Here is a 17,731-nt window from a genome sequence, read left to right as displayed (position 1 = left end):
GTAAGTCAAAATACAAAAATAAAAATCCAGCATCTTTATTTACTTCCATTACATTATATTCTCTTAGTGTATTTATAAATAACACAAAATGAACTCCATTGTTTCAGAATATGACAAAATAGAAGGACTCAACTGGATTTCATGGAAATAAAACTTAAAATTATATAAACCATCTGTAATTTATAAATTTAAAGTGATAGTAACACTGCACTGTGGAGTCTAACATTTAAGTTTACGAGCATAATGTATCAATAAAAAAATTGAAAAATTTATTACAATTTTATTTAGAAGTGCTTCCCTTGCCGTCTTTATCTTTGTCTTTCTGTTCCTTGTCATCCTTCTCATCTTTGTCCTTCTTGATAGTGGACATGGCGTTACGGATGGCTTCACTCTGAGGATCCACTCCGGGCAAGTTTTCCAGTACACTTTGAAGGAATGCAGGATCATTCATTACTTCAGCATACTCTTCCGATACATCCATGCTCTCCTCTGCTGCTGGAGCCTCTTGTTGCATGCTCATCTGCATAGCAAGAGCAATCTGTTCCTCCTCTGACAGCTCCATGGCCTCATGACCCAAAGACATTGCCAGAGCTCTCTCCATACCAGTGTTTTGGGTCTCACCAGTCTTTCCTGGCTCACCTTCAGTGGTAGCTTGTTGACGACGTGACTCTTCTTCCTGGCGTTGCCTCTGTTCCTCCATGGATACTCGCAGAGCAAGTGCAAGCTCTGGATCTTCATTGGGATCAACGCCAAACTCGAATGGTGACAAACCAGACCCAGATGGACCGGCGCCATCACCACCAATCAATGGGCTAGATATTAAAGCCTCGGATAACACCACACAACCACCAGCGGGTACTGACACAAGGTGGCTACCTCCAGTATTGTTGTCTTTGCCATTCAGAGTGTTGACAAAGGATGTCAGAAGAGGATTATTGTCAGAATCCTCACCAAATGAGACAACATCACAGTTTACCTTCTCTTTCTTCAGCCTCTTAGCGAGTTTCACTAATTCTTTTTCATCGGTTTCAACTGGCGAGCCAACGAATACAACGATGCGCATTTTGTGGTTCTTGCCCTGTCGGTGCTTCAGCGCCAAGTGGGCGATTCTGATACCAGTCAAAAGGTTGATGTTACCGTTGGGTTGTACCCGGTGTAACTTGGACATGATTCGCCCAACATCACTGGTTAACGTGGCCAGTACCTCTACATTGGCTAAAGTCAATAAACCGACGTTATTTTCAGGATTTGACCGTGTTTTGGAATGACATACCAGGTTTACGGCATCTTGCTGAGCCTGCAGCCTTGTTGGAAGGAAATCTCCATTTCTCATATAATCACTGTTGTCTACACAAATCATAGTACTTTCTAATACCATTTTGGCGAATTATTTAGTGACTATTTAGAGAATAAAATAATCTGACCACCTCACAAAGAATGAAATTTGCTGTATAATCATAGACTACGTAATTTTGGTATATAGAGCAAAGTGTTACACAGATTAACTCGAATTATTAAATCATCATTTGATTTTAAGTGTTTATGGTCAATTTTATCTTGATCAATTTTATTTATTTATTTATCATGCTTTGATTTCAAAATAAAGGCTAGTGTTTTGTTTATATACTTTATAAAAAACATGTTTCCTTAAATATTTTCATAGTTCATTCTGCTTGGCTTCAAAAAGTAAGTCTATTGCCAGTGTCAATAAAAAAAATAGTCTGTCTATGGTTAAAAATTGACAGATTGGCCGACCACCGAAGAATCATTTCGTAAAGTTTATTGAAAATCCCAGTAATCATGGGTTTTGGTGATTATCCCAAGGAGTACAATCCTTCTGTCCATGGGCCATACGACCCGGCTCGTTTCTATGGCAAGCGTAAGTATAACTATGTTCGAAAATTTTGCCCTTCGGTTTACCATGTACGATTATGTAATTTTACAAATCCGATCTCGTTTTCAGCTGATACACCTTTCGGGCAAGTGAAACTGAATGAACTCGGTGCTTGGCTCGGTCGTAGGAACAAGTCCCCACAGGCCGTCGTCGGCGCTTGCAGCCGAGGTAATTTATCATTAAAATATATTTTTTTATATAATTATTTGAGGTTAGATGTTACTGGACGTAAACTTCGTGTAGTACCCTTGATCATGATTGTATGTATCGCAAATGCAGACGTTTTAGAGCCTAATAATATACTATTATAGAACTCAATAGTTGACAGCAAGACAATAATTCAAGGCCATAAAATCAATAATGTGAAGAACAGTAAAAATATCTGCTTAGGTCGCAATAAAGTGTGTAAAGATCTTGCAGTAGTTGAAAACAGCTGATTTATTTCTTCTTCAAGTCCATTCAAGGAACACCTTTAGATTATTAGGCAAATTACATCCAAAAGTATAGACTAATATGTATGTCTATTTAAAATACAAAAATTTATTATATTTCTATTTCTTCACCATAACAGTAGTCAATCATCTTTTTATTCTTAAAGCCCTCCAATAGGTTCATACTCTTACATCTGCAATTTGTCAAAAAGGAGGTAGTATGTAAAAAAAATGTAATAAATTTTCAGCTTGGTGGAGGTGGCAACACAAGTACATGCAGCCCAAGAAAGTGGGCATTGCTCCCTTCTTCCAGTTGCTGGTGGGCAGCATGACTTTCTTCTATGCTATAAACTACGGTAAAATGAGTAAGTATCACCGTTCATTCGTCTTGGACTAAACTTAAATGGTATAGAACATGTTCTATGATAATGTTTATCTCATAGTTATTAGGTATTCTGTGTGAAAAAATGTCTTAACAAGTTAGAACTCAATCTTCTAATTAGTTATGACATTTTTGTCATGGATAAGCAGTTTATTTTGTTTAAATTATTAAAATAGTACTAAAACTGATTATTTACTCATTGTATTTTCCCTATGCAAGTGTTTACAATGAATAATGTATATCATTTTACATTAATTTTAGGTATACATATTTCATGTGTATTGTTGGTTTCTAACTGGATTCTTTTTGGAAAATAAGTAGTTTTATGTAACTGACATTCATCACAAAAATATTGTGAGAAATGGAATCTTTAGTATGCTTTAGGGAGAGTTTAGATAAATAACTTTGTTATAGCCTGTAGTTTCTGACTGCCTTTAGTTTTTATCTGTTTTTAAATATCCAATTTATATTGAAAGCATCCATGTCATCAACTAATATAACATGTTGTCCTATTTCAGAGCACCACAGGAACTACAAGTACCACTAATATGGATCATCTTATGTGTAATCATGTTATTTATGTGAGCAGCAAGATCAAGAGCATCTGTTGTATTGTTAGGCAACACATTACTGCAATAAACTTAGCGTGAAAAAGTATCATGTGTTTTATTTTAGCTCATGTTTTATAACTGCAAGTGTTTGCGCAGGCGCGGGCAATGTGGTGTCTTCCATATGAATTGAAGAATAATTTTACGCCGCCGCCGACTCGACCCTCGCCCGACACGCATCCACTTTCTGTTTAAATCCCACATAAGGGGCAAAACATTTACATCTAATTTGGAAATCGAAAAGTACACCTAACTGTGATAACTGACTATTTAATATTGTGAAAAACTCAAATAGCTATTATAGAATCGAATCCACAACCTACGAGCAACGGTATTTGCGAAATTAACACTGGCAAATTATAAAAAAGCCGGTTTCAAAAGCTTTGTCTGTTACTTCCGTGAAAGCAATAAGTTGCTGAAGGCCCAGACACCCTCTTTTCTATAGTATAAGAATAATTCTTTGCATTTTAACACCATAGCATAGATGGGACTTCTGAGTATGCTAGCTTTATTGGAAATTTCTAAAGAAGACTAAGTGGAGATTCCTTTCTCTAACTTTCAAAATCCTTATTACTGTTTTACTCAAAGCAATAGACACGAAAGTTGTACTAGCATAAAAGACGGCAAAATCTATGTCCTGAAGAAAAGGGATGGTTCTTATCACATTTCTAGTTCATATTGTTTGCTTTGAGTCTCAAACAAGCAATTGTATCCTGAAAACCATAAATAAAACAATGATTTGGAAAAAATATTGTAATTACTTAATAGCAATAATAATTTATTAACACATATTATCATGCAACCTCCAAACACACTGGCATACAGTTCAAATGCAGCTGGTTGTTGATCTCAAGGCCTCACCCCCCTGCCTCGATGACTTCACTGAGATATCACATTAGTGTCCCTTTTAATTATTCTGGAACAAATGAAAACATTATATTAGTAATAGAAATATAAACATACACAAGAAAGATGGAGGGTTGCATCCAAAAAGATTTTTCAAAATTTTGATCAGTTTTTAAAAATTACTTAATTTATGACTATATTGCAATAAAGTTATCTGGCTACTGAGGAATTAGTGTGATTCACACTATATAAATATTAATTATGGCTTTTTGAACCATGAATAAAAGTGCACAAATTCTAACATTACTTTAATTATCTACAATAGATCAGAGGAAAATATTTATGATATTTATCTTCACAGTGGATGACATTATTCTACTATATATTAATACAAATTGTATTTTCACTTCACATAACATGCTTTTAGTGTAGTTAAAACAAAAGTATATTCTCCAATTAAAATTTAAAATAAATTTACATAAAAACCAAGATATGCATAAACAATAACTTGCTATCACTCTCATTAAAAACGAAATTAACCAAAGATTACTATAATACATAGCATTAGTAAAATAAAATTCAATTTATATCCATTGATAACAATCTCCAATGTTATCTTGCCAATCAGAAATGCCTAAACCAAAACCATTTGGAGTTTCTTATGATAAGAATCTAATAAATCTCAACATGTTCTAGATTCTTTATAACTTAACAAATGCTTTCATACAAGTATTTTCATACATAAATACATTTTGTTTGTTTGAATAATGAGCTGGATATAAATTTGGGCTGAGGTCATTCACCCATAAGTTAAAATTACTGTAAATTGCATCATACAAGTACAAGTACTATGTCAGCCCACACAATTTAATTCACCATGAAGTAATTAGTTTGAAATTATATTTCATGCTCAAACTGAGTAATTTAATTATGTTTGAGCATGACAGAGGCAGGAAAGTTGATTAGTATTAATGATTTGTTTCTTTAAAACTCTGCTGATATTATTTTTTTATGATATTTGTTATTTCATTAAATGGGGATGTTAAGTATCTAATAATACTCCCTACTCTAAGTGAAATGTTCTCCCTACTCTAAGTTAGGTTACCTGTATTTATTACTAGTATGTATAAATGATAGCTTACCTATTGAATTGAGCTACTTTACAATTCGGTTTTGCCCATGTACTTAGGCTTTAACTCTTCTATTCTCTTGATGAAGTCTGTCTTCTCGATGCAGCCGTCGCACACCTCATCCCAGTCGTTGAGGATTTTCTTCAGATCTCTCACTTTGAGCTTCTTCAAATCAACATTATTGAGGTCAATCTGTTTGTCAAACCTCAGGTCACAGATCTGCGCGTCCTTCTTCTTCAACTTCTCACAGATCTTATCGGCAGGCATAGACCAACTGAGCGGCTTCGACAGCTCACCCAAGATACCGGTGGCAGACTCCTCCAAGCCTCCTAAGTAATAACAAAACCTGTTCTCTTTGTTTTTAGAGCCTTTACAGAACTTCTTGAACTCAGCCTCGATGGATTTCGGGTTTTTCTTGACATCGTCTGATAACGTGGCCGCGAATTTCTCCACAGTTTTAATACAAACTTCGCACTCGCCTTCCTTTAGCGCTAGCGCGACTTGGACGATTGTCGCCAAGAATAATAACTGAAACACACCTAATTTATACATTTTGCACTAATATTTTCTAATGAGATATGCTAAATTTAAACCCAGCTGCTATGAACACCGCAACTTGTTACAGAATAAATAGAAATAGTACGAAATTTGGGCGACAGAAGAATCTCATCCATTCATGGAAATGAAAACGTTGACAGCTTTACTTGGCGAGCTGTGATTGGTGCACGTTGTTGGCATTTTGGAGATGTCCACGTGTTAGTAAGATGACATTTTTCTGTACCTAAAATAGTACGATTTATTTTAAATCGCGAGTACGGTTCTATTAGTGGGTTACTTTGACTATTATATTTAATAAAATATTATTACCGCCTTTTATTTATCCAATTATTAAATTCCAACTAAACAACGTTTCTTAATTAAGTCACATTAATACTATTTTATTAAGAAATTTAAATTTTTGTTGGCTAGCTTAATTTTTTTAGAGCATTATCTTTTCAGATTAAAAATTAGTTGGAAATATTACTAGATATAATTATCGTTTGTACACAATTTTATTCTTATATGGTTCCTTAATGAATAATAATGAGAAATCAACGATTTATAAAACTACTGACTGGCAAGTGCACTAAATAAAAGAATTCTATGCTTTTAAAAGAAAAGAATAATCAGCTGTTGCTTTGACATTAGCTGTCAGAAGTAGTCATGGAAACAAATTTTGTTTATCAATATCGGCAAAACAATTTTTGTTTTGTCGATACTAGCAGCTATTTGCTGATTTACGCTCTGGTCTTGCTTTCTATAAATCGCCAATATGGGTGAAGTGAAACCTAGCCTTAAAGAAAATCCGCGCGGGGCGCTTGAGCAATACATAACGGCGCTGCAAAGCGAGTCGAAAATGACTAGAAAACAGGCTCTTGCCAAAATAAATGAAGAAATCTTCGAGAACTCTGCCAACAGTGATTGTGATCTCACAACTGTCTTTCCAGAAGTATACGCTTACGTGTTGAAAAGCTTCTCTGATTCCTCCGAGGCGTGTCGAGATGTATCAGCGACTATTATATCTAATTTTATAGAGAAACTGCCTCTGAATGATTACTATCTAACATACATTCTGCCAGTAATAGTCCGCCGTATCGGATGCCCGGAAATTGTTGAAGATTCTGAGGAAATTCGTCTCGTTCTTATAGAATTAGTGCACAAGATACTAGATAAATACAAAGTAGCCAATCTTCTTAGTCCGTTTATCAATGATTTGACTAACATTCTATCTAAAACCGTGGCCGATCCTTACCCGAAGGTGAAGTTAGAGGCTTGTGAATGTATAATAGCAGTCACTAAGTACTTACAGAGAGACTTTCACTTCCAATGTGAGAGTTATGTGAAGCCAATCCTGTCGAACTTTGCTCATCAACACTTTCGAGTCAGAGTTGCAGCTATAAAAGCCATTGGTAATTATAATTGACTAATTCTTAGTCAATGTTTATTTTTCCCATCTTTACTTTATCAACTTAGACTTACCACAGTTATGAGTAGCTTCTTATAGTACTGGATGATGAATATATAAACAACTTAAGTTTGATCTAAGTTAACAGTTTAAGACTACACATCTAACAACATGCAAAATTCATCTAAAACCATCCAGTCTTTAATAAAATATTTTTCATAATATTCAGGTGCTGTAGTCCAGGCAGGCAATGCCAAATGCTTCGAGTTGTCCATCAGTCCCATGGCAGAGAAACTGTTTGATGAAAATGCACAGGTGCGGCTGCAGGTCACCCTTGAAGTCGGCAACTGGATGCTCAGCTACAGGGACCGGTATTCCTTCTGGCATCGGATGATACCATTGTTGCTTACCAGGTAACATTTAGCCACTGAATTATATAGTTTTAAGTTCAGATTAAGTTTTATTTTCAGCTTACTCAATTAGGGCCTAGATGGGACTTTTATTTGTTAGAATAAAATCTGTAATAGTAATAGATACTACATTGCTTTTGGCAAATTCAAAAATTTCAGTTCCATTCATTATAGGCCTGTTAGATTGAATTTCGAGATTTATACCTTCCTGTCGGCTCTGCTGTGTTATTACTATTATAACATAATTTTAAGATTGTTCAACCAAGATTTAAATAGTCAATATTCAACAAGGTATGTTAAATGCACCCACAATCTATAATTTTTCAGTTTGAGCGACGTAATGTCTGACATTCGGGACACCGCCTCCTCCCTCTGGACGGACATCGGCCTGCAGTACATGGAGGAAAACGAGGAAGACCTCAAGAAGAAGTCAGACTTTCTGAAAGACGTGCCCACTCACTACCCAGACGTTAAGCGACCTAATATGGGCTGCAGAGTACTTGTTGGGACTAACTTCGGAAAGATTGTACCGGCTATTTCCCGAGGCAAGTACATCGATGATTAAGTTGAGAACACTTTCAGTTCACTTTGATTCTAACATGATTAGGGTACAGGGATATTGGAAGACTGCTTAGTTGTAGCCCAGCTACAATCAACGATCAGTTTGTGGTGTCTCATTTGGTCTATTTGCCATGACTTCTAAAAGAGCTTTAAAGCAACCTACTAAATTATTTCTTTCCTAGCAAAGAGTACCTACACTAGTAACGATTTCGATCGAGCAGTTAATTAGCTTTATTTAGTTCCAATAGAGACATACGAGCAAACTCAGGGTTTGCGTTTAAAACACACACAGACAGTTTATTTCTCTATGTTTTGGTTTAGAAATGGATGGGTGGCAAGCTGATGCTCGGCTCCGAGTAGCCCAGCTTCTCTGCTGGTTGATACTGTGTGCTGAAGAAGGCTCCACCCAGCACGCTCAGACCTCCGTGCGGGCCATGCTGCGAGGAGCTGGTGACGAGGATCCTAGAGTTATACTTGAGGTAATAAACAAAGAAGCATTAGAAATCATTACATTTATCGTCTTGCTATAAAATACAAATTTCTTGATTGGATTCTAAAGACACTTTAATAGACCAGTTCCGTGTGTATCGTGTAATCTTACGGCGAAATTATTATGGGTATACCAGTTATGGTTCGAAAGATACAGACTTGTGAAAGATGATCAAATAAAATATTTTAATAATAAAGTCACAATGTCTTTTTATTAGTAAGTAGGTACAGTCAGCACCAAAAGTCGATGAACAGAATCAACTTAACAAAACACCTGTTCACAATAAAATGCCATAAGTTAAAGTCGCAACTAGGAAACAAAATAGCCTGTACACCAGAAATTTACAAAATTCGTTAAACACGAGTATTTCAAAAGTATCTGTACACTAGTATTCCTAAAGTTGCTGTACACCAACAATTCAAATGTCGCTGAACATCATTGTATCAAAAGTCACTAAGCAGCAGTAAAGACAAAATTATTAGTATATTTTGAACATTGCCGTGTGTTAATCTACTTTTGTCGCTTATGTTGTTCAGCTACTTTTGGGACAGTGCTTGCTTAACCTTAATAATGTATGTTAACACGTTAGTATCTATTTCAATACTTATTTACAAAACAATTATATTTTATTGTCAGTAATCATATTAATCTATAATATGAAACATAACATAAACATAACTCTAATGATCTACGAAGCGATTATAGTGACGGTACTTGTAATTTACTTTGCGCGAACCGTAAGAATACCTTACATTTAATTAATATTTCTGTTCATATGACTTGTGATAATTTTAGTCTAGCGTATTATTGTCGTAGTCTGAAGTAAACGAAACGTTGTGTATGTGCATAATTGTTTATTTATATCATTGATACATCAATCGATAAATATCACAATAATGCCGTATAATGTGCATATTACGGAGCATGAACGTCAGAGAATTGTTCTCTTGAAAGAACAAGGATACAATGTATCAGAAATTGCTGCAGAATTAGGTGTTTCGGTAAGTAATAAAACATATAATATTATATCATATTTGCTTCAATTTTTAATAATAATTGTAAGTAGGTATTAAGATTGTTGTAATTAGTGAAAACAAATAAAGTGTGCATTATTTCTAAAACATTTTAACTATTAAACAGTTTTAATTTTAAAACAATAATAAATTACATTTATTTGTTTGATATTTTTACATAAAATCGATCAAACAGTCTAGGAATCAATTACCAGGACGAGTCAGTGTTATATTTTTATTATTAAATCAAACATTTATCAATATTTAAGCACATACTGATAAGTATGGGTGCATATATATGTTTATGTCTAATCATAGCTAAACATTTTTGGCTTAGGCGTTGGGATGACAATGGTCACATAAGGGAGTTGAAAAAATGTTGAATTCTGTGATATGAACATCACAGAATTCAACATTTTTTCAACTCCGTAATATGCACATTATACGACATTATTGTGATATTTATCGATTGATGACCTGCGCAACTTCGCTTGCGTCACATAAGAGAGAATGGGTCAAAATTTTCCCCGTTTTTGTAACATTTTTCCCTGTTACTCTGCTCCTATTGGTCGTAGCGTGATGATATATAGCCTATAGCCTTCCTCGATAAATGGGCTATCTAACACTGAAAGAATTTTTCAAATCGGACCAGTAGTTCCCGAGATTAGCGCGTTCAAACAAACAAACAAACAAACAATTCAATTCAATTCAATTCAATCATTTATTTTGCGAATATTGGTACATGTTATCAGATGTTACAAGTATAAGGAATCACCATAATCAGCTTTTAGCATGCAAAATTATACATTTCAAATAAATACAAATTCATTAAATTAAAATTAATACCAAAAAAAAAAAAATAATACCTAATGTCAGTGAGGAATAAACGAATATAAAATGTCATAATAATTACAGATATTAATAATTAACAATTATGTCCATTAAATACAATTTGAATTAATAAAATCTTGGTCATGTCAACTTATCACCTAGGTATTCACTGACGGTGTAGTATGCTTTTGCCAGCAGTAATTTTTTAACTTTATTTTTAAAAATACTAAAATTTAAGGTTTCCAGTATTGAGGCTGGTAAATGATTATAAATCCGCGGTATCATACAGAATACACTATTGTTGTATATTGCGGTCTTGTTAGGTGGAAACCTTATTTTTAAATTATGCCTTCGACTACTCAATCTCTCAAACATAGCGACGTTCTTTCTTACAAATAGGACCACTTCGAGTATGTAGATGCAGGGTAGAGTAAGCAGATTGAGATTAATGAAGTGTAGCCTGCAGCTATCGGTCTGTTTCAGTCTAAAACAAACAAACTCTTCAGCTTTATAATATTAGTATAGATGTATCAATAATATAAATAAACAATTATGCACATACACAACGTTTCGTTTACTTCAGACTACGACAATAATACGCTAGACTAAAATTATCACAAGTCATATGAACAGAAATATTAATTAAATGTAAGGTATTCTTACGGTTCGCGCAAAGTAAATTACAAGTACCGTCACTATAATCGCTTCGTAGATCATTAGAGTTATGTTTATGTTATGTTTCATATTATAGATTAATATGATTACTGACAATAAAATATAATTGTTTTGTAAATAAGTATTGAAATAGATACTAACGTGTTAACATACATTATTAAGGTTAAGCAAGCACTGTCCCAAAAGTAGCTGAACAACATAAGCGACAAAAGTAGATTAACACACGGCAATGTTCAAAATATACTAATAATTTTGTCTTTACTGCTGCTTAGTGACTTTTGATACAATGATGTTCAGCGACATTTGAATTGTTGGTGTACAGCAACTTTAGGAATACTAGTGTACAGATACTTTTGAAATACTCGTGTTTAACGAATTTTGTAAATTTCTGGTGTACAGGCTATTTTGTTTCCTAGTTGCGACTATAACTTATGGCATTTTATTGTGAACAGGTGTTTTGTTAAGTTGATTCTGTTCATCGACTTTTGGTGCTGACTGTACATAAGACGGTCAGCTTCTGCAAAAGAAATGATTACAAGCTCTTCGTAGCGATTTAAGCATATTTTATTGACTTTCTACTGCAATGTCCAACACTTTCTGACTCCAGATCAAACGTGCAGCAGAATTATACGGTTACTTCATAACACCTGACACATGGTGGCCGCTGCTGGAGGCCGAGGTGGACTCCTGGCCGGCCCTCATGGTGCTGGCCAACATCATCAAGGGCTCTCGAGCAGAACTAGTGAAGGAGAAGGTCCTGACTGAACTCTGTAGGGAACTGGCTGACCCAGATAGATGCAGGACCCGTAAGGTGAGTCTTTTGAAGAAAATTGAGGGAAAATGGAGTCGTTATTAGCTTTTTAACGTCCTTAAAGTTATGCTTAATTGTCTCACTGCTACTTTTACTATAGCAAGCCAGTAAATAAATCGCGTATTTGATTGAGTCTGAAAAGCCCCAAACTCTAGGAGACACTAGTAAAATTAAAAAAAATAATTAGTGTTTGCAATTTTAGCAGTGAAAGAACAAAGAAAATGGATAAAGTAAGTTGCATTTGTTGAATTGAAACTACTATTACTACAAAAGCCTGTTTATGCAAGTCCCTTTATTGTTAAATTCTAACAGTTTCTCCCCACATTTACCACTAAATTTGAGGTTCTCATCTTCAAATATTGTTACCTACAGCCTAAATACCAGACAGAACTGCTCCACGTCTGCGAGGCACTGATGGACCTGTGCGGGGAGGCGTGTGTGAACGTTGCACATGACTTGTTCGTCATCAACTTCACTGTGTACGCCATGCCGGTTGACAACCAGATACAGTTCATGGCTTTTTGTAAGTTATACCAAGGAATTCAAAATAATTTTCAGCTTATTGTGAAATTCATTCTGTAAAAAAATACTACGTTTTTTCTAATTTTATTTTCTAGTTTTCGTATTTCGGATTCCATTTTCTTTCGATCTCTGTAAATTTATTCTTAAGTCCAGAATTTAATGCTGCATTAAGCACTTATTAAAATTATAACTTACTATTTTTATTTTGTTAAGTTGTAAATTTACGTGTATCTTTCTTATTATAGTCATAGAATCTCCATTTAATCTTACATTTTTCTACGGTTCTCAGCCAACTTGGACAAGCTACGTTTCATAGAGAAGTGCGGGAAGACGATGACGACTCTGTACGACATCCACATCGGCAGAGTACTGGGCAACATCACCAGCGACGCGCTCACTTGGAGTCTGCTCACCCCTGACAGATGTCTGCTTGAATGTGCCATGTTGCATTCTGGTAAGTTCACAATAATCATTGTAGACTGATGGTCGTGGTTGTCTCCATAGGCATGACTATAAGATAGTAAACTGGGTAAATAAAAATATTGAACTTGTACTCGTAAGAGGCTCATACCAAATGCTCATGCTATATAAATTATCTATACTTATAATAAATCTGTAGAGAGGTCAATTCTGTACATTGAATATATTTAAAAAAAAACCAATGGGGTATGTTTAGTAACGGATACTGATACCGAATCTGCAATTTATAATTTTCTTTTCTGTCTGTCTGTCTGTCTGTCCTCCGTCTGTATGTGACGCTATCACGTAAAAACTACCGGATAGAATGCACTGAAATTTGGTATAAGCATAGATTAAGTAGTGGAGCAGTTTCTAGGATACTTTTTATAGCATAAAATTTCAAAAAAATTTAGAAAATTAAAAAAATATACGTAGAAATCGTTTGAACCTGCGTTTCCCTATAGAGACCATAGATGGCGTTACAATCCATTTCACAACATTCGCATAAAGTTAACGCGGCGCCTGCCGTATCGATACCTGTTGTTCGCACCAACCAATAGATGGCGTTATAGCTCGCAACAAAGCATGTTTTTTCTAATTAATTTGTTTTGATGGCTTTATTGTAAAAAAATACCTTTGAAACATGCTATACATTTATAAGATTTTTAAACATAAATGTTGTATGATATATTACACAAAAATGTTGGTTTACGTGGGTCCGGTGTGGTCGGGATATCCTAGATGGCAACCGAGTAATTTCGTTTGTTGTTCGCCGCAACTAACAGATGGCGTTGTTGTTCGAAACACATAACCAAATTAATTGGTTGCATTAAGGAAATAAATTGTATAGCTATGAAACAGACTACGTGGTAAGTTTTAAAAAATAAACAACGGATGATATATAAAAAATAATTACGGGTTACGCGGTTTCGGACGTATCATCGCAAGTAAACATTATTACGCGTGTGAAGAGCTCCGGCGCAGATAGGTCTGTCTGTACCTATTATAATATTCTGAATCCAGACGGGTAAGCAATGGTCAGTCTATAATAAGGTATTATATTTTACACTGTAAACTGGTACGGATACAGACGAGAGCGGAAAAGAAGGTAACCACAGGAAATCAGGCCTGCCTGAGCCTGTGTCACATTGTGTGTCCTTCGGGTCCCTTTCGTATATAACCATTAGATGACAAAAGAGTTGTTAGCATTTTTATGTGTATCGAGTGCTTCGCAATTCGCGTGCTCAAACGAATAAGCAACAGTACGAAATTCACGCGAGCGGAGCCGCACGGGTCAGCTAGTTTTCTAAATAATTCCATCATCAAGATATCAGTCGCCGGATAAGTCCCTTCTCTGTGAATTAAAATAAGTACTCAGCTAATATTATTGATTACATTATGACCTCACATTTTGGTCAGTTTAACTCTATACTCTGGCCATCACAAACGAGCGAACTACGTCATAATTAAAAGAATAACATGAATGGGATAATGTGTAAGTGCGAGCGAGAGAGCCCGATAATACGGCATGACGTAGTTCGCACGTTTGTAATTATTATTTAGCTTCTCTATAACCTAGGAAGCCCATGAAAGCGAGCATAAAAGCCAAGTCTTAACCCATCATGTTTGTCAGGTTCTGCAATGGGCACTCAGCTGCACCTCATAGCGCCACTGTTGAAGGAATCTCTGGCGGCTCCGAAGGTAGACCCTGAAGTGAAGCTGAAGATCTTCACCACGCTGTCCACCGTGCTTGTAAACAGACAGACCAACTTCAGCAAGTGTAACACTGACAAGTTAGAGGCCTTCTTGAACATTGTTATTGAAGGTGAGAGAATTATGCTCTATATTTTATTTATTTATTGAAGGAAGATGATCTTGATGATTTTTTTCTTGAAGTCAAGTTTTTTTTAACTGCTTGCTGCTACGGACAAAATGTTGTTGTTTTTGTTCAGCTTCTGTTGCAATAGTTTTATACATATATAGCCCGGAGTATGGTACCCAGTCGGTTTATTGCTATTGCTATAGGCTTACCATATGGGACCGAAATTACAAATTCACGCTGTGTCTACACGAAACGTTTCATGCGCGTTTAAGTTTTATGTATGTAATACTTTACATATTTTCCGAAAAGGAGCAGTTTACTTTACTTCGGGTTTATTTGTCCTTTTTACTTTGATTTCCTTAACATTTATTCAAAATATTTAATTACAACTTTTCTGTTATTCAGAGGTGATAATGCCGAACTTGGTGTGGTCGGCTGGTAGAACTGCAGAAGCGATCCGCACGGCCGCGGTGGCGTGCCTGTGCTCGGCGCTGCAGGACAACCCGCCCATTGACGACGCGCTCATCGCCGAGCAGGGTGGCGACGGTGATAAGGGAGATAAGGTGATGTACTGGCTTTGGTAGCGTTGCTAACTGTTGGTGGGAGATTTCAATAACCTATCTTCGATTAGCAGTAGGTCTATCTTTTGGTTACTGGGCAATGTTTACTGTTTCGAGATTTTATAACTATCTTTTTTTTGTGGCTATAAAGCCATATCTACTATCTTTATTCTGATGGCAACTATTCGGCGTATTTATATCCTAAGATAAGTATTATATTTAGAACCTGCTTAAAAATTACTCATAAATACACGCCTAGTTAGGTATTAACCAAAACATTTCTAACTATAATTAGTTTTAAAACAGCTTTTTTTATTTGTACTAAATCAGATGTATATAGGAAAATACTGAATAAAGACATTTATTTTCTCTCTAGGAAGTAAATCTGTTCCCTACAAAAGAATCCCTAGCTCCATTCCTGGAGAAGATGGTCCCACTGCTAGTGGGTGTGGTGGACGACAACTCCACACTGACGCGGCAACACGCGCTCCGTGCGGTGTGTTGCCTCGCCACGTTGGCCAGCAAGCGCGGCTGCTTCACTCCCGATATCATGCACAAGTTGTATTTTGGTAAGTAAGAAAAGCAATTTATTAAAATATTTTTTGTGCCGAATAAGAGTAAACCTCTATCTTACCTACCAATGATTATCACCTATATTATCTACAATAGGACACGAGCCAATGATGATAATGATGATATTGAACCTATCATTGCCCTGTGGAGGCTTGGGTTTGATTCACACGCACACAGATTAATCAGTTAATCATCAATTGGACTATTGTTATGAATTTATTGCCGAGTCCGAAAGTGAAGTATGTAGTTCCATCTCTCTTCGTGACTAATAGTAAAAAAAGAGCTGGTTTAAACATAAATAAAGTGCCCTATTATTTATGATTTATAATTCTGTACATCAGAGGTATACAATAGTAACTAAACTTTTTTGAAAATATGCTTCTTGCACCATTAAAATCGCGTGCGTTAGATTATTTCATATTAATATGGTTGATATTCCACAGTGGTTCTAAAACGTTTGGACGACAGCAGCGACAAAGTGCGTTCGTACGCGGTACAAACATTAACTACGTTGTTCAATCGCCGGCCTGAGGATTACGACACTGTATTGTTTGGAGCCCACGTCGATGCCTTGTATAGCGCCATGCTGATACACCTCGATGATACCGACGAACAGTTCCGTAAACAAATGCTCGGTAGGTTGCTAAACGTGAATAGATTGCTTTAGATTAGGTTTACTGTGAATAGACCGCTGTGACAATTTTATTATAAGTTAGGTTTAATGTGTAAAAAAATTTGTCCCTAATAATATCGTTCATTAGAAGGTTCTTATTTCTGGAGCAGAGGGGTTATAACCGAAAATATTACTAAAAAAAATGTTGCGTAATTTTGATTTCCAAAAAAAAAATTTTCAACGGCCCATTTGTCATAATTAATTTTGTTGTTCCAATAATATAATTTGGAAACAAATACCTATCTAAAAATAATTATTGTTTTGCTTCAGAATCTATACTGAAGGTCAGCGACATAGACCCGCCGCTGCTCATGAAGAAAGTGCAAGCGAATATACATCTCTACAGAAACAAGGCCGCCTACGAGCGACTGTCTAGTCACTTAGAAAAAATAATAAAGAATAAATAGTTTATTTAAATTTTAAGATTATGCTATGATATTGCCTCCATTTCATTTAATTTCATTGAATATTAGTTATAGCTTTAGTTAATTTTATTTCAAGTGTGAGTGGATATTGAATAATTATGTTAAATGAGTTAATTTTATGTTTGTAATATCAATTAAATTGCGTTGAGAAATTATGGTTATTTTAATCTTAATATTAGAAAAGGGAATGAAACATTCGTGGCTAAATAACAACAGCTGCGCGGATCGATCTCTGAGGTTATGCTGTAGCCTAGGGTTGTGTAGGTCCGATAGGCAGTCGTTCCATGTAGAAATATTGTAGTCTAGTATACAGTTGTATCTAATGAGACTGCTAGCCGACTTCAACGTAGTTGTAAGAAAGGTTGAGATTAGAAAAGATAATGAAGTAGGCGAGGATCCTTCCTCCTTTAGGTACTAATGTTGTGCACGTAAATGAAATTGAAACCATCTTGAACATTTATCTGAACTAGCATTTCCGTGCATCTAAAGGTCTTCACAGCTCCGAAAACAAATGTTCTATTTTTATGACCCCACCTATAAAAGTAAGAAACACACACACACCGCACACCGTGCCTATAAAGACCGTGAGTCAATATGTACATACCTACGAACATGCCATGCCTAGAAATCGATATATTTTTGACATTTTCAGTGTTTGTGTTCTAGTTTG

The 17,731-nt window shown here is 35.5% G+C and overlaps 4 protein-coding genes across 4 annotated transcripts; 2 read left to right on the top strand and 2 right to left on the bottom strand.

The window, feature by feature from the left end:
* Positions 1-19: 19 nt before the first annotated feature.
* Positions 20-1,469, bottom strand: Rpn10 (regulatory particle non-ATPase 10). Its single transcript, XM_076117102.1, has one exon. It carries the CDS (start codon positions 1,376-1,378, stop codon positions 281-283), a length of 1,098 nt encoding a protein of 365 aa, XP_075973217.1. The 5' UTR covers positions 1,379-1,469; the 3' UTR covers positions 20-280.
* A 250-nt stretch (positions 1,470-1,719) lies between these two features.
* On the top strand, positions 1,720-3,364 carry ATPsynF (ATP synthase, subunit F). The gene is made up of 4 exons (XM_076116936.1): positions 1,720-1,879; positions 1,964-2,062; positions 2,574-2,690; positions 3,226-3,364. The coding sequence occupies exons 1-4, from the start codon at positions 1,801-1,803 to the stop codon at positions 3,252-3,254; spliced, it is 324 nt and encodes a 107-aa protein (XP_075973051.1). The 5' UTR covers positions 1,720-1,800; the 3' UTR covers positions 3,255-3,364.
* Positions 3,365-4,053: 689 nt separating this feature from the next.
* Positions 4,054-5,999, bottom strand: Manf (mesencephalic astrocyte-derived neurotrophic factor). The gene is made up of 2 exons (XM_076117217.1): positions 5,304-5,999; positions 4,054-4,231 (listed from the first exon to the last, which is right to left on the bottom strand). Exon 1 carries the CDS (start codon positions 5,841-5,843, stop codon positions 5,322-5,324), a length of 522 nt encoding a protein of 173 aa, XP_075973332.1. The 5' UTR covers positions 5,844-5,999; the 3' UTR covers positions 4,054-4,231; positions 5,304-5,321.
* A 495-nt stretch (positions 6,000-6,494) lies between these two features.
* Positions 6,495-17,059, top strand: Dnaaf5 (Dynein axonemal assembly factor 5). Its single transcript, XM_076117301.1, has 12 exons — positions 6,495-7,240; positions 7,466-7,649; positions 7,974-8,191; positions 8,529-8,686; positions 11,824-12,027; positions 12,400-12,550; positions 12,839-13,003; positions 14,642-14,833; positions 15,236-15,393; positions 15,767-15,959; positions 16,407-16,598; positions 16,907-17,059. Exons 1-12 carry the CDS (start codon positions 6,604-6,606, stop codon positions 17,041-17,043), a joined length of 2,589 nt encoding a protein of 862 aa, XP_075973416.1. The 5' UTR covers positions 6,495-6,603; the 3' UTR covers positions 17,044-17,059.
* Positions 17,060-17,731: the final 672 nt, after the last annotated feature.

Source organism: Anticarsia gemmatalis, chromosome 8 (assembly GCF_050436995.1).
Source record: "Anticarsia gemmatalis isolate Benzon Research Colony breed Stoneville strain chromosome 8, ilAntGemm2 primary, whole genome shotgun sequence".
Classification (NCBI taxonomy): Eukaryota; Metazoa; Arthropoda; class Insecta; order Lepidoptera; family Erebidae; genus Anticarsia; species Anticarsia gemmatalis.
The sequence above is the reverse complement of the archived record's forward strand: the minus strand, read 5'-3'. Positions and strand labels throughout refer to the sequence as shown.